The following is a 16,028-nucleotide window of genomic DNA, read 5'->3' as shown; positions in this document are numbered from 1 at the left end:
ACTTCCCTCCATTGAGGACACCTATATGAGGTGGTGTCTTAAAAAAGTGGCCTCTATCCTCAAAGGACCCCCCCCCCCCACACCACCTGACCTTGCCCTCTTCACTCTGCCACCATCAGGAAAAAGGTATAGGAGCCTGAAGATGAGCACTCAATGGGACAAGGACAGCTCTTCCCCGCTGCCAGCAGATTCCTGAACAATCAATGAACCAAAGACACCGCCTGACTTTTGTGCATTATATATTTTTTATATAGTAATGTTGTAAGATGGTTATAATATAATCTGTGATACTGCCAAAAAACACCAAATTTCATGACTTGTTCATGACAATAAATCCTGATTCTGAAATACCTGAGAAGTATAAAATCCCTTTTTTTGTATATATAAAGGAATCTTAATTATATCTTATCTATTTTTTATGTGACATTAATTATAAGGAATGGATTAACTCAATATAATCATGGAATTTGATGTTTTAGATGGGATAGGTTAAGTAAATAATTATGGTTATACTTCAGATTTACAATTTTCGTGTGATATGTACATGATATGATTTGATTTGTCATTAATGAGAAGACCAAGTATTAAAGGAGTTTTTCTATTAAACTCAATAAAAAAATATGTTAAAAAGAAAGTAAAGGCCACATCAGCAAAAAATCAAAAAAGTGACTCAGGTGTGTCATTTGCAGTCAAAAGCATCCCCAAAATGGCCCACATCTTCTGGGAGATGAAGAATACGGAAAAGGAGCAAACAGCAAGAAAAGAAGCCTCAGTGTTGACAAATGGTCTCACTGGGGCCGGAGAGAACAACCTGTGCAAGTCAAGGCCAGGAAGGGGGTGCAATAGTACATATTTATGCATTTTTTGACCAGGTAGCACTGTCATTTTTCACTGAGGGAGGCTAACAAATAAGCTTCACGTTAAAACAAGTCAAAAATTCTATTGAAATGATTTTTGAGAACTTCCAAGCATATACACTAAGAAAACTATGCCTGGGCATAAAGAGAACACTGGACATCAGACGATATTGAACTGTGGATGCATTTGAAAAAAATGTTTATGCAAAATCATCTCTGGGATAGAATTCAGATGTACCAAGAGCGACAACTACTACTAGATATGATAAGGAGTGTGGGAGATACACCTTGCACTGTGAAAACTGTGCTTGGTTAAATGATTAATTAGGAAGAAGAGGTTCAAAACCAGTCGGCCATAAGTGTTGACAAGATGTCGATTGTCAAGCTTGATAGGCTGTTGGAGCAGCAGTTCAAGAACAACTTTCCTGAGAGCCTCAACTTTCCTGAGAGCCTCAACTTTCCTGAGAGCCTCAGGGACAACCAAGAACCTTCAAAGGAAGACCAGCAGTTCTTAGAATTGGTGATAAAATCAATGGATTTCCTTTAAAGGAAATGTATGCCTGATAATAGAAGCTTTATCGAAGACAACGTACATTGAATTTAAAGAAGAGGATTCTTCCTTTCATTCAGACTACACCAACTGCATGCCTGACATGATATTTAAAGGTTATGCAGAGAAAGTCCCAGATAATATGTTGGACATGGTGATGGCAAAAAATGGTACTTGCATCCACAGAAGAAAAATACTCTGGGTGGTGTTTGATCATGGAGTGACCTTTCGGAGAGTTTCATTAAATTTTAAACTCTTACAGGGTCCTGATTTGACCAGTACATTGACAGGAGTCAACTAGATTCCGGAAAGAACCTGCCATCATTGAAGCAATGTTCCATCAGGTGAAAGTACCGAATGATGACCGTGACTTGTTACGATTCTTTTGGTGGCCTGATGGAGACTACGGTCAGAACATGGTGGAATACAGAATGACAGAGCATCTATTGGGACCAACTTCATCACCAAGTTGTGTGAATTTTGCCCTTAGGAAGTGTGCTGAGGACAATATGGAACTGTTTAGCTCTCAAGCTATAAGCTCCATCAAGTATAACTTCGACGTGGATGACTGTCTTACTTCTGCAGCTGCAGTAAAAGAAGCAATAGCTCTTTATCATGAGTTGAGAATGATCTGTTTCAAAGGAGGATTTCTACTAACTAAATGGATAAGTAACAGTCGGCAGGTATTGGCTGCTATAGCTGAAATAGAGAGGGGAAAGAAATGAAGAATCTGGACTTAGACCATGACAACCTTCCTGTGAAGAGGGTGTTAGGTGAACAATGGTGTGTTCAGTGATACTTTTTTAGGTTCAAAATCATTTTGAAGGACCGACCTCTCACAAGAAGGGGGATTCTATCAACTGTCAGTTTGATATATGAACCTCTATATTGGCATCAGTTGTTCTGACTGCTAAGAAGATCCTACAAGATTTGTGTAGGAAGAAGATTGGTTGGGATGATGAGATACCAGAATCCATTGTCCAAGAATGGACATGTTGGATACAGGATCTTCATGTGCTGGAAGACTTTAAGATTGACAGATGCTTCAAACCCACAAATTTTGGAACTGTGACATCTGCTCGATTGCATCATTTTACTGAAGCACGTGAAGATAGTTACATAACTGTTATTTACCTGTTACTGCACGATAACCAGGATCAGGTACATTGTGAATTTGTAGTGGGAAAGGCCAGAGTGGCTCCATTAAAACCAACCATTATCTCTCGAATGGAGTTGATGGTGGCCACCACAGTGACACAAGATTGAAAGAGAGTTGGTGATGAAACTAACAAATTCCATACTTTGGACTCTGCTCAAATACATTAACAATAAAACCACAAGGTTTCGAACTTCTGTGGCTAACAAAATCACTGAAATTGTCACCACTGGAGATAGTTAACACAGTTAACAATCCAGTTGATCTAGCTTCCAGAGGATTGAAAGTCCAGTCTTTTCTGAAGAATTAAATGTGGATATCAGGACCTCGATTTCTTCTACAGCCTCAGGAAGAGTGGCCTCAAAATCTTGATGAACTAAAAGAAATTTTACCAGAGGACCCTGAAATCAGGAGTGAGACTGCAAATGCAGTTCAGATATTGTCTGAATAAATGGACCCAGTTACCCGCTTAATCCATTACATCTTATCCTGAAATCATTTCAAAAAGGCTACAGCATGGATGCTCAGATTTAAGAGTTTCTGAATTGTAGCAGACAAGACAAACAAGTGATGTTCCTGCTCAATTTCAATCGAATAACATCCATCAAAGAGACAGGAGATCCTGAGACTCAAGAAGAAGGTTTCACAGTTGAAGAATTGATTAATGGGGATTAATGAGGAAGAGACTTGAAGATGAAATTTCAAGTCTGAGAAAGGGAATGAATATTAAAAGGACTAGCCACATTTGTAAGCTCAACCCCACATGGTGTATTAAGAGTAGTGGTGGGGGGGCGAGGGTGACTTAGCAGAGCAGCAATCCCAGGAGAGAAATCATCCTGTCATACAGGCCAAGGATCTTTTCATCTCCGATTTGAAATTTTGGCATATTTCGAAGAGTTGGGCCATCGTGGTCACAACCATATATTATCTAATCTATGCCAAAAATATTGGATTCCTGGTGCCACTGGGTCAAATAGAAAAATTATGTGGAAATGTGTTGTTTGTCGGCATGTAAATACTCCTCCTAGACAACAGCAGATGGTAGGTTTTCCCCTGGGCAGAGTCTTTCCTGATGAACCTCCATTCACATATGTTGGAGATGATTATTCTGGACCCTTTGGAGTAAAGTGTGGAATGAGTGACGTGAAATGCTATGGGGTTATTTTCACATTTAACCATAAAAGCAATTCACATTGAAGTGGCATCATCACTTGACACAGATTGTTTCATTAATACCCTTCAGTTTTATTGCCAGGCGTGGTCCAGGTGAAAAAAAAACGACGATGGTATTAACTTTGTGGGGGCTCGACACAAATTGCTGATGGACTGGAGTCAGGATCATATCCATGATGAAGTAGGCCAGAAAGGAAAGAATTGGATCTTCCATCCTCCTTCTGATTCACACCATGGAGGTGTAAGGGGATCGATTAGATCAGTGCGAAAGGTTCTCAATTCCATCCTAGATGGACAAAATCTTAACGAGGAGGGTCTTCATACAGTGATATGTGAAGTTGAAGCTATCCTCAATAGTCGTCCAATCAATCACTAGGGCTTCTACAGATCCAAATGATCTTGAGGCATTTACCCCAAACTACCTTTTGCTTCTTAAGACTAAGTTTTTGATGCCACTGGGCCAGTTTCAGAAAGAAGACAAGGTGGAAACAGGTGCAATTTATATCAGATTTGTCCTGGAAAAGATGGGTGAAAGCAGGAGTGACAGAAATGATCAGGCACAACTTCATGTGTGGAGATGATGTGATCATCGTGGACAATTCAACACCTCAAAATTCCTGGTTGATGGGGAAGATTGTTGATACCATTGAGGACAAAAGGGGGCCTGTACGTCAAGTTCAGATCAAGACTAAAACCAGCACGATCCACCTCCCTTCATGTTCAAGAACCAACTATACCTGGTTGCCCGTTCCAGGAGCTCACTGCCCTCTGGGTAAAATATTTGTCCCAAACATCTCCCTTAACCTTCCTCCCTCCACCCTCACCTTAAACACATGCCCTTTACTGTATGACCCTTTTACCCAGGAGAAAAGATGCTGACTGTCCATGCTCTCCCTGTGTGAACTCATTGGTGTCCCCACAGACAGCAGAGGTAAGCGAACTTCTTCCCGAGTTCAGGTGAATGGTCACTTCCCGGTGTGAATCCGCTGGTGTGCCAGAAGGCTGGAGGGCTCTGAGAACCCCTTGGTGCACAGAGCTTAAGTTGTCAGACAAGTACTTACACGAACCAGGAGGAGCCGGTCACAACCGTATCTGGAGTGATGTGCGGGAATAATACTGCGCATGCACGGGTCAGAACAGGGGCAGTGTACACAATGATGAATCGTGTGTGTGTTCGGGGTCGCAGGCGAAGGAGATTAGGAACATCGTGGTCACCTGTATGGCGAAGAGCCAATGAAAAGAGCAGGGGGAGGGGCTTGGCTGGATGGTGCTTGAGGGGAGGAAGAAACTGTTGTCGTGCAAAGAAGAAAAAAAAAATTTGATGCCATTTTGAAGTGATGTACGAATGAGTGAGTTCTTTTAATTGTAGATTGTACAACTTGCAAGCACTACAAGGTGAACGGTTTCTCCCCAGTGTGAACACTCTGGTGCCTCAGCAGGTTAAATGACTGAGTGAATCTGATCCCACACAGGATGCAGGTGAATGGTTTCTCCCCACTGTGAACTCGCTGGTGTGCCTTTAGGCCGGAGGGCTGAGAGAACCCTTTCCCGCACAAGGAGCAGTCGAAAGGCTTCTCCCCAGTGTGAACTCGTTGGTGTGCCTGCAGGCCAGAAGGCTGAGAGAACCCTTTCCCACACAGGGAGCAGGTGAATGGTCTCTCTCCAGTGTGAACCCGCTGGTGTGCCTGCAGGCCAGATGGCTGAGAGAATCCTTTACCACAAAGAGAGCAGGTGAACGGTCTCTCCCCGGTGTGAATTCTCCAGTGTCCCTGCAGAGAGGAGGATTGGGCAAATCCCTTTCCACACTTGCTGCATGAGAACGGTTTTTCACCACTGTGAACTCTCTGGTGCCTCAGCAGAGTGGAGGACTGAGTGAATCCGATCCCACACAGGGAGCAGCAGAATGGTTTCTCCCCAGTGTGAACCCGCTGGTGTACCCGCAGGCTAGTGGGCTGAGAGAACCCCTTCCCACACAGGGAGCAGGTGAATGGTCTCTCCCCCGTGTGAACACGCTGGTGTGCCTGAAGGCCAGAGGGCTGAGTGAACCCCTTCCCACACAGGGAGCAGGTGAACGGTCTCTCCCCAGTGTGAATTCTCTGGTGTTGTAGCAGGTGCGAAGATCGAGAGAACTCCTTCCCGCACTCACAGCATTTAAAAGCTCTCTCCCCAGAGCGCGTGTTCTGGTGCTGCAGGAGGATGGAGGACTGGGTGAACCCCTTCCCACACACGCGGCAGGTGAACGGACTCTCCACAGGGGGAACACACGCGTGCTCTTCCAGGTCCTTGGAGATTTGAAAGCTCTTCCCACAGTCAGAGCAGGGGAATGGGCTCCCCATAGTGGGGACACACTGGTGTTGCAGCAATACCTCAGAGCTGGCGAATCCCTCCCCACACTCATTACAGGGGAACGGTCTCTCCCCAGTGTGAGTGCAGGAATGTGTTTCCAGCAAGTCCAAAGAAAGCCCCTCCTCACCGCACACTTCACTTTGGAATGTTTTATCTGTGGTATCATTGGTCACCTGACCCTCCATTATGGCCAATGGGCTGAAGTCCAGTTCATGCACTCAACGTGCAGTGATTTCCGTGCTACTAATCCATCGAGAAATCTGGCTGATACTACGGTCCCGAGGAATCCAGTCAGAGTGTCAGACCACAACGTGGCGTTGTCTGAAGCTTCCTGCCTGGAAACGCACTGTTTTCTTAACCCTGTGAAGAGATGATGGTGGAGTGAGAGGGAGAAAGACATTCTCTGCAGCCAATGTTCCAGGACAACAAACTCTGGAGGCATGGCCAGTAACACAACAAACCGTGGAAGTGTCCTGATCTGTGAGAAGAATCACCATGAACAGGTAGACACATGGAGGGTGAAATTTAGTACAGAGAAGCAAGTGTGATATGTTTTAATAGAAAGGAAAAGGGGCAACAAACATTAAGAGCAAGAAACTCGTTATGAACCCAGGAATTACTGATATACGAGGTCTAGTTGTGTGAACCACATTTTAATAAACACGTGACTATCTGAGGGCGAGAGCAGGAATTATTTTAGATTTTTATGTCAAAGGCTCATGGCAACTTTTGTTTCAGAAGTCAATAATTGCAGTATTACTAATGATCCCCAAACAGTCCAGAAACCGCTCCGTCCAATGAGCCTCAACAGCGCATACGTAAACTGTATCCCCACACATCAACCTTCCACTGTGATGTCGAAAGGATCACCAACTTTCAACCAATCGCATCCACCCAACCCGCATTGGAGATCTGCCACTCAACCGCTATCATCCCATGTGACACTGTCCCAGAATAAGTCACCTTCACTCACAACTGAATACATGCAGCAGTTTTGAGGGGATGGGAATGGGGGGTTCCTTGCAAAGATGGCACTGGTGGCAGGAATTCAGCTGCATCTGAGAGCTGAATAAGGTCAGTAATTGGGACAGGGAAGAATGCACAGACCTGGCTGTTGGCACTTCTCTCTACAAACGTGGAATCTCTCTCTCTTACTTCTGTCTCCCCCAACCACACAGCCATCCCCCCTCCCCCACTAATTCTCCCCTTCCCTCTCTCCTCTCCTCCGATCCACATCCCATTAACACTTTTTGTCTGTTGCTCTGTTCTCCCCACCCTCTCCCCACATATTTCTCCTCCTGAGCCTTTTAATTCAGACAGCTGCCTACATTTTACTCATATCCTGAAGAAGGGCTCAGACCCAAAATCTCCGGTGACCAGTGAGGCTGCACACTGGGGAGGTTACCTGAGTAACTAGACCTCCTCTGGGATTCCACCTCGCTGCTGGGTGGTAAAACAGGCCGCCATGGCCTGTCTGGAAGGCTTATGAGGGTGAGGAGGTGGAATGTGTTCAGGAGCAACCTGTATCGGAACCATGAGGCGGCTCATGTAGAACCACAGAACTAGAGAATAGAAAACAGGCCGTTCAGCCCTTCTAGGCTATGACAAAACAGTATTCTGCTAGTCCCACTGACCTGCACCCAGTTCATAACCCTCCAGACCTCTCCGATCCATCAAATTTATTCTTAAAAGGCAAGAGTTGCCCACAATCACCACGACAGATGACAGCTTGTTCCACACTCCCACCACTCTCTGAGTGAAGAAGTTCCCCCTAAACCTGTCCCCTTTCACCCTAGAGCCATGTCCTCTTGTACTTATCTCTCCTAATCTAAGTGGAAAGAGCCCTACTCGCATCCACTCTCTGTATTCCCCTCATAATTGTGTAAACCTCTATCAAATCCCCCTCATTCTTTACACCTACGTTGTGCCAGACCGGCTCCCGAAAAAGATGTTGGGTCTTGGGATCAGGGTTCAACACAGCCGGGATCGCTTCACCTGCCCCCCCCCCCCCCACCCCGAGGCCCCCTCTCCCACCCCGATACCCATCGCAACATTTCGAGGACCTGCCCCTCCAGAAGAGACTGCGCCCCAGACCGACAACAGCTCAGTATAAAACGTGGGCAGCTCCTGCAGAGCGACACGGCTTGATAGTCGACGCTGGGAGCCGCAGGGATCATCTCCCCAGTCGCCAGGTTTTCCCCTAGGACCCTGGAAAAGACAGAACCCAGGATGTCCCAGAATGTTCTGATGAATTGTAAGTCCTGCAGACTTACCTCTTCCGAACTGAGTTCCTGCAGCATTTCGGTGTTTTTACAATCGCGCTGTCTGCAGACTTCAGTGTCTCAGTAACAGCGACTTCCCCGGAGTCTGTCACCCTCCCTCCCTCTCCATCTATCCCCATGTCCCCTTTCCTCTACATCCCTCTCCCCCCTGGTCCCCCAGTTCTGCTTCCACACAGCCAACTCCCTCCCCCACCAGTCCTCCCCTTCCCTCTCTCCTGTCCTCCCGTCCACATCCCATTAACACCTTTTGTCTGTCGCTCTGTTCACCTCCCCCTGTCGTTTCTCCCTAGCCTTTTAATTCAGGCGCTGTCGGCTTTTGACAGCCCCTGAAGAAGGGCTCAGGCCCGCCCCGTCAGGGATAGATCTTTACCTCCTGTGGACGCTGCGGGACCTGCTGAGATCCTCCAGCCCTTCCATGTATTTACTGAGCAAAAGAAACGCTGCCCCTCAAGGCGCCCAGCACGCAGGTGCGAGGGAGCATGATTGACATTTTCCGTTGGCGAATCCGACGGGCAGAATGGGACACGTGGTGATGTGGTACCCGTCTGGAGGCGGGTCCGAAGGAGTGGTCGGGCGCTGTGTATGAGGACGCCATAAAAGTGATCACGTGCTTTCGTTGGCGTTTGCGTATTTTTTAAGGCAGACGAGATGGAACGGTTTCTGGTGCCTGTTGCATTATGGGTAGAAACACTGACATCGCTCTTGCTGTGCGCAATGTTACGGATTCTGCTCCAAACTTTGTTATCTCCTACTCTTCGATGTGCGTTGCCCATCAGGAAATGACGTCATATATAACACCGCCAACCGCCCGTTGCCGTTAGCCCCGCCCTGTGAGCAGATTGACAGTTACAGCAGTGCAACAGCGTGCGGGCGGGTGTCAATCAGAGGAACAAGCAGCTGCAGTCACTGGAACCTGAAGCGCCGGAGAAACTCACGGAGCATCCAGAGGGAGTGAAGGGAACCGACGTCCCGGAACGTTCTCTCTCTTTCCCTCCTCCTCCTCCGACTCCTTCCCTCCAATTCCCCACCCCCTTCCCTCCCGTCTCCTGTCAGCTCTACCCTCCGTGGTCCCTCTGTCCTCGCCCCATCACTTCTCAGCTTCTTTCTCTTCTCCCCTTCCACGTGGATCCACCTATTACCCCTGACGTTTTATCCTGTGCTCCTCCCTTCGCCTTTTTATTCAGGCCTTTACCTGTTTGTGCAGATTCGTGACGAAGGGCTCAGGCCCGTAACGTGGTTCAGCTTTTACTTTTCCTGTAGATGCTGCGTGACCTGCTGAGTTTCCCCAGCACTTTGGTGAACTGCGCTCGACGCCAGCATCTGCAGGTTTTCTTGTTTAACTCCGGCGGGCGTTGCTTTGCATTTTACTGAATGCAATCACTTTGTGGAGACGAACAGACAAAAAGTGTTAATTGGATAAGGATGGGAAGACAGTTAAGAATTGTAAGGGCTCTTTGTGTGGGAAGGGGTGTCTTGGTTGAGTGAAAACAGACTTTGGGGAAAGGAAAGAAATTCCCTTTTGTAGCCAATATCCAGGTCTGTGTGCCCTCCCCGTTCCTTGCCCGTCCCCGCCCCTCTGACCTTACTCAGCCCTTGAATGCGGATGAATTACTGTTCATAATCAGTTCCTTGCTCTCTAGAGTTTGTTGCCTCTCCTCTTTTCCATCAAAATATATCATGTTTGTTTCTCTGTGCTAAATTTCACCCTCCATTTGGCTACTTGTCCGTGATGATCCTCCTCACAGTTCAGGACACTTCTACGGTTTGTCGTGTTACTGGCCATGCCTCCAGCCTGTGTCGTCCTAGAACATTGGCTGCAGGAAATGTCTTTCTCCCTCTCATTCCACCATCTTCTCTTCACAGGGTTAAGAAAACAGTGCGTTTCCAGGCAGGAATCTTCAGACAACGCCACTTGAGGTCTGACACTCCGACTGGATTCCTCGGGACCGTAGTATCAGCCAGATTTCTCGGTGGATTAGAAGCACGGAGATCACTGCATGGAGAAACCCTTCAACTGCTGAGTGCATGAACTGGACTTCAATCGAATGGACTGCATGGAGGCTCAGGTGTTGAATGATATGGCAGATGAAACACTCCAAAGTGAAGTGTGCGGTGAGGCGGGGCTTTCTGTGGACTTGCTGGAAACACATCCCTGGACTCACACTGAGGAGAGACCATTCCCCTGTTCTGAGTGTGGGGAGGGATTCGCCAGCTATGAGGCACTGCTGCAACACCAGGGTGTCCCCACTAGTGGGAGCCCATTCCACTGCTCTGTCTGTGGGAAGAGCTTCCAAACCTCCAAGGACCTGAAGGAGTATGGGTGTGTTCCCCCTGGGGAGTTTCCGTTCACCTGCCGCGTGTGTGGGAAGGGGTTTGCCCAGTCCTCCAGCCTCCTGCAACACCAGAACAATCATTCCGGGGAGAGAGCCTTTAAATGCTGTGTGTGCGGGAAGGGGTTCTCTTGATCCTCACACCTGCTGATGCACCAGAGACTTCACACCGGGGAGAAACCGTTTACCTGTTCCTTGTGCGGAAAGGGCTTCTTTTGGCATTCTGGCTTGCAAGTACACCAGCAAGTTCACTCCGGCGAGAGACTGTTCATCTGCTCTCTGTGCGGTAAAGGGTTCTCTTGGCCCTTTGCCCTGAAAGCACACCAACGGGTTCACAGCAGGGAGAGACCGTTCACCTGCTCTTTGTGTGGGAAGGGGTTCTCTCAGTCCTCCACCCTGCGGAGGCACCAGGGAGTTCACACTGGGGAGAAACGATTCTCTTGCACCAAGTGCGGAAAGGGATTTGCCCATTCCTCCTCTCTGCGGGGCCACCAGAGAATTCACACTGGGGTAAGACTATTCACCTGCTCTGTGTGTGGGCTCAGATTCACCCGGTCCTCGTACCTCCTGAGGCACCAGAGAGTTCACACAGGTGAAAAATCTTTCACTTGCTCTCTATGTGTGATCAGATTCTCTCAGTCCTCCCACCTGTAGGCCCACCAGCGGGTTCACACTGGGGAGAAGCCGTTCACTTGTCCCCTGAAGTGATTCCACCAAGCTGCTGAAGCATCAGAGGATTCACATTGGGGAGAACGTTCTTTTCCAGCAAGTGTGGAGAGGGATTCGCCAACTCCTCCTCTCTGCAGGCCCGCTGTTGAATTTGCACTGGAGAAAGACCATTGACCTTCTCCCTGTGTGGGGAGGTCTGTGGCTGGGATTTTTGTGTTGAGATTATAAACCAGACAGAAGATGTCAGTGTCATTAACTGCTGGACGAGACTTAGCTGTGTAAGTTCCCTTTGAAATTGAAGTTTGAAACTTGATGCTGCAAACTCTGGATTTTCAGATAATGAGGATGTGCAGATGCTGGGATCTAATACAGGTCACAAGTGCTGGAGAAACTCAGAAGATCACGCAGCATCCATAGGAAGTAAAAAGCAGTCAGCATTTTGGGCCTGAGCCCTTCGCAGGAGTGCCGAAAATGAGACAGACATCCACATTAAAAGGTGAAGGGAAAGGGAGTAGCAGACGATTCATTGTGGACACTGGTAGAAGAGAGAGAAGCTGAGAAGTGCAGGAGAGAGGGTTAAGGACATCTGATGGGAGAAGGAAGTGAAGGGGGTGGGGAGCTGGAGGAGAGGGAACAGGGATAACAGAAACTGGAGGTTGATATTGATGCCACCTGGTTGGAGAGGGTTGGGACTGAATATAAGATGCAATGCACAATAGTGCTGGAGAAACTCAGCAGGGCACACAGCAGCCACAGGGAGTGAAAGGCGGTCAACGTATTGGACCTGGGCCCTTCGTCAGACAGTCGGTCTAATGAAAAGCAGGGAGGGGCAGGGGGAGCAGCCCTACCATGTAAGAGGCCATACATGGATGGAGAAGAGAGGGGAGAAGAAAAAGAAGCTGTGAAGTGTCAGGGGAGAGGGCAGAGGGTTTCTCTATGACAAGAGAAGGCAGAGAGGAGATAGAGAGATGAGGAAAAGGGAGATGGAAAAGGGGTTAACAGAAATGTGGTCAACGTTTACGCCATCTGGTTGGAGGCTGAGGAGATGGAATATAAGGTGTCCCTCCAGTTTCCAGGTGATGTCGATGAGTGTGGTCCAGATTGTTGTTTCAATGGGGTTTTCCTTGCAGTTCCAGCTCCCCGTGTGTTTGTACAATCCCCAGTTGGCCTGCTGCCCTTGTTCATTGGATTTTTCATCTAAGGTCACTTTCCCTTTGAACTTGCTGGGCTGGCTGGTACAGACAGATCCTGTTTGACCTGTACCTTGATGAACATCAAAAAAAGGTGACAGTGACCAGAAGATTTTTGCTTCATTCTTAATTTCCAAACCACCTTCTGAGTGATATTATCTTCACACCTAGTATGGAGCAGCCTGAATGTCCTTTCAAACACGTCGACCAGTGCTTGTGCCACTGTAATGCTGTTATTTGGTGAACTGTGGATAACTCCCACCTTGATTTATGTCCCCTTATTATTCCTACTTTCTACCCAGATTATTTCAACCTTCTGCTCTTTCGAATTCCCTGAAACCCCTGGGTATTTAATTTCCAATCATCTCCAACCTGCAACTACATTTGTGTAAATTACACCTCTTTGCCCTGATTTGTACCAACAGTTTATTAACCTAGTTTCCAATTCTCTGATCATTCAGATAAAGTCTCCTCACACTTTTCTCAGTCAAGTTGTGATGTGGCTTTTTGATGAATGTTGATTTTTTTTTTCTGTCTCCACTTTGATTTTCCCCTTTTCTACCTTTTGTCTCTATTTTACTTCCTTCTGTCATCCTGCAGATATTGCCAGTCCCCTGCCATAGTTGTTTCACCCTTCCCTACAGCACTGGTAAACAATCCCCCTGGGACATTGATCACAGATTTGCCCAGGTGTAGACCATCCGGATGGACTGGTGAAACGGGCAGACACATGGTGGATGCAGAGAGCTACAGTCTGAGGAGCCCTGACGAGGGGTTGATGGAATGTCCCTGTGCACATTTCCTTGATCAGCACATTACAGAATCCACAGGGAACGATTTTGCTGGGAAGAAAGTGGAGAGGAAGATTTCAGCTGGAGAGCAGAATTCATAACATGGTGCAGAGAAAAGGAGAGACCCAAGAGGGAGTTAAAGAAAACAAAGGTGGTGAGCAGATTACAGGAGCAATGGAGTAATGATAAATGTTCAGAAGGCCATGGTTTTACACTGGGGACCACACTTTTGGGGACATGGCGAAGGTCTTGGGGAGAGTGAAGGAATCATTTATCAAAATAATAATCATTTTTTTTATGGGGAAAAAATGTTTTCCCACATCCAATGAGTTTGATGGTGACTTTTTGAAAAACCCGCAATACATCACAGTCCAGATAACACTACGCCTGACTCAGCTCACCATGTGAACTGTTGTTATGTCATCTTTAACCTCACCTTTGCACCCAACCCCGCCTCCATCTTCCTCGAATTCGAAGGCCTTCCTGGACCAGCCTGCTGCCGTCTCTTCTGTGGGTTCCCATGGTAACTGTCAATCACCCATCTCCTGCATCTGCACACTGAACTCACAAGTTCGAATTTATTTTCAGAGCACAGACGTGACATCACATACAACCCTGAGATTCTTTTTCCTGTGACCCAGGGAGAATCTCTGCGTGTTGGCAGTGCAAAAAAATCTGTACTCGCAATTTGTTTACCTAAAGAGAGAAATGTAAACCAGTAGGAAATGCAAACAATCTGTAATGCAGAAAATAAATATTCAATCACAAAGTACAAAGTCAGAGTCCTTAAATGAAACTCTGATTGAGTTTGCTGTTCCTAACATGAAATTCGTTTTGTGGCAACATTGTGGGTGCAAATATTGCTGAAATTAAATTTTTAAATAATTAATGCGAAAGAAGAGAAAGTGAGGTCATGTCTGTGATTTATTTTCCCTATGTAAATCTGATGGCAGAGGGGAAAAGCTGTTTTTGTACCACTGGGTGTCAAGGTTCCTGTATCTCCTTTCTGTTGGCAAAGAGGGCATGGCCTGGGTGCTGGTGGGGAGGGGGGTGGGGTGGTCCTTGAGGCTAGAGACTGCTTTCTTAAGACACAGAAAATAAATATTCAATAACAAAGTGCAAAGTAAGAGTCTGTAAATTAGTATTTGAGTTTGTTGTTTAGGAGTCTGATGTTAGGGGGAGGGTGGTAGCCACTGTTCCTGAATCTGGTGGTACAAGTCTTGTGAATCCTATTCCTCTTTCCTGATGGCGCTAAGAAAAAACTGCATGTTCTGGGTGGTGTGGATCCTTGATGCTTGCCCCTGCTCTCCGATAGCAGTGCTCCTTCTAGATTTTCTCGATGGGGGGATGAGTTTTGTCTGTGATGTACTGGGCTCTGGTACATTGCAGACCAGCAGCAATGGAAATTCACCATGGCAGCGTTATTTTTAAAACACTATTTATTAATAACTATTAATACTATAACACATTAGAGTGTGTGTGTGAAAGTATGTGTTTGTGGAGCTGTGTATAATTGGAGGAGTGTGTGAGAGTGTATGAGTGAGTGTATATTTGGTTTTGAATATGTATGTGTGCATGTGTGGGTGTATGTTGGGGATGTGTGTGTTGTGGGATAGTGGGAGTGCGTGAGAGGTGTGAAGGATTTTGTGTGGAGGTGCGTGTGCATGCATGTGTGTGTATGGAGGTGTGAACTTTAACCTTTAAATGGTCCTACACCAAGGTGGTTTGATTTTTCTTTTAAGATTGTGAAGGACCAATTTACTTATCTTGATATTACAATTCTTTCTTTTCTTTGGCTTGGCTTCGTGGACGAAGATTTATGGAAAGGTAATGTCCACGTCAGCTGCAGGCTCGTTTGTGGCTGACAAGTCCGATGCGGGACAGGCAGACACGGTTGCAAGGGAAAATTGGTTGGTTGGGGTTGGGTGTTGGGTTTTTCCTCCTTTGTCTTTTGTCAGTGAGGTGGGCTCTGCGGTCTTCTTCAAAGGAGGTTGCTGCCCGCTCCCCACCATGACTACCAGCCCCCACCACATCTCCATCGGGCACACAAAACTCAAAATGGTCAACCAGTTTACCTATCTCGGCTGCACCATTTCATCGGATGCAAGGATCGACAACGAGACTTGCCAAGGCAAATAGAGCCTTTGGAAGACTACACAAAAGAGTCTGAAAAAATAACCAACTGAAAAACCTCTCAAAGATTAGCATATTACAATTACTAGGAGTTATAAACACCTTTTTAAGGAAAACCTATTTTATTTAATCATGTAAAATTGCTGTTAATGATATGGTCACCTTTATCTATTTCTATGACTGTTTCAAATTAATTCTGTTAAACTGAACATTTCAAGTAAAGTTTGTATCTTTTCCAATCCATACCAATTTTCATTCTTAAATATTTTTTTGATTCACATGATTCGCTTTTACCTTCTCATACATGGCAAGAAAAATGCCCCCACTTAAGTAGAGTTCACCTTTAGAAAGCCAAAAGGAGTGGGGGATTGGCATTTTCTGATTTTAGATTTTATTACTGGATCCTTTTGCTACAATTTGATAATCGAGTTGAGTGCTGCACATGGGTAGAAATGGAACTAAACTTTGTTAAGAATACTTCCATGTTGGCAATTCTGGGGTCCTCTATCTTTTTCTCTATATAAATTAACTGATAATCCGATAATTAAACA

At 46.4% G+C, this 16,028-nt stretch overlaps 1 protein-coding gene and 1 pseudogene across 2 annotated transcripts; one reads left to right on the top strand and one right to left on the bottom strand.

The window, feature by feature from the left end:
• Nucleotides 1-5,063: 5,063 nt before the first annotated feature.
• Nucleotides 5,064-9,126, bottom strand: LOC138764706 (zinc finger protein 235-like). Of its 2 annotated transcripts, none has more exons than XM_069940954.1 (2): nt 8,735-9,126; nt 5,064-6,442 (listed from the first exon to the last, which is right to left on the bottom strand). In XM_069940954.1, exon 2 carries the CDS (start codon nt 6,265-6,267, stop codon nt 5,125-5,127), a length of 1,143 nt encoding a protein of 380 aa, XP_069797055.1. In that variant the 5' UTR covers nt 6,268-6,442; nt 8,735-9,126; the 3' UTR covers nt 5,064-5,124. The 2 variants fall into 2 exon arrangements, with proteins under 2 accessions (XP_069797055.1, XP_069797056.1); XM_069940955.1 differs by lacking the exon at nt 8,735-9,126 and adding an exon at nt 8,146-8,270.
• LOC138764708 (zinc finger protein 45-like) lies at nt 8,929-14,249 on the top strand (annotated as a pseudogene).
• Nucleotides 14,250-16,028: the final 1,779 nt, after the last annotated feature.

Source organism: Narcine bancroftii, chromosome 5 (assembly GCF_036971445.1).
Source record: "Narcine bancroftii isolate sNarBan1 chromosome 5, sNarBan1.hap1, whole genome shotgun sequence".
Classification (NCBI taxonomy): domain Eukaryota; kingdom Metazoa; phylum Chordata; class Chondrichthyes; order Torpediniformes; family Narcinidae; genus Narcine; species Narcine bancroftii.
The sequence above is the reverse complement of the archived record's forward strand: the minus strand, read 5'-3'. Positions and strand labels throughout refer to the sequence as shown.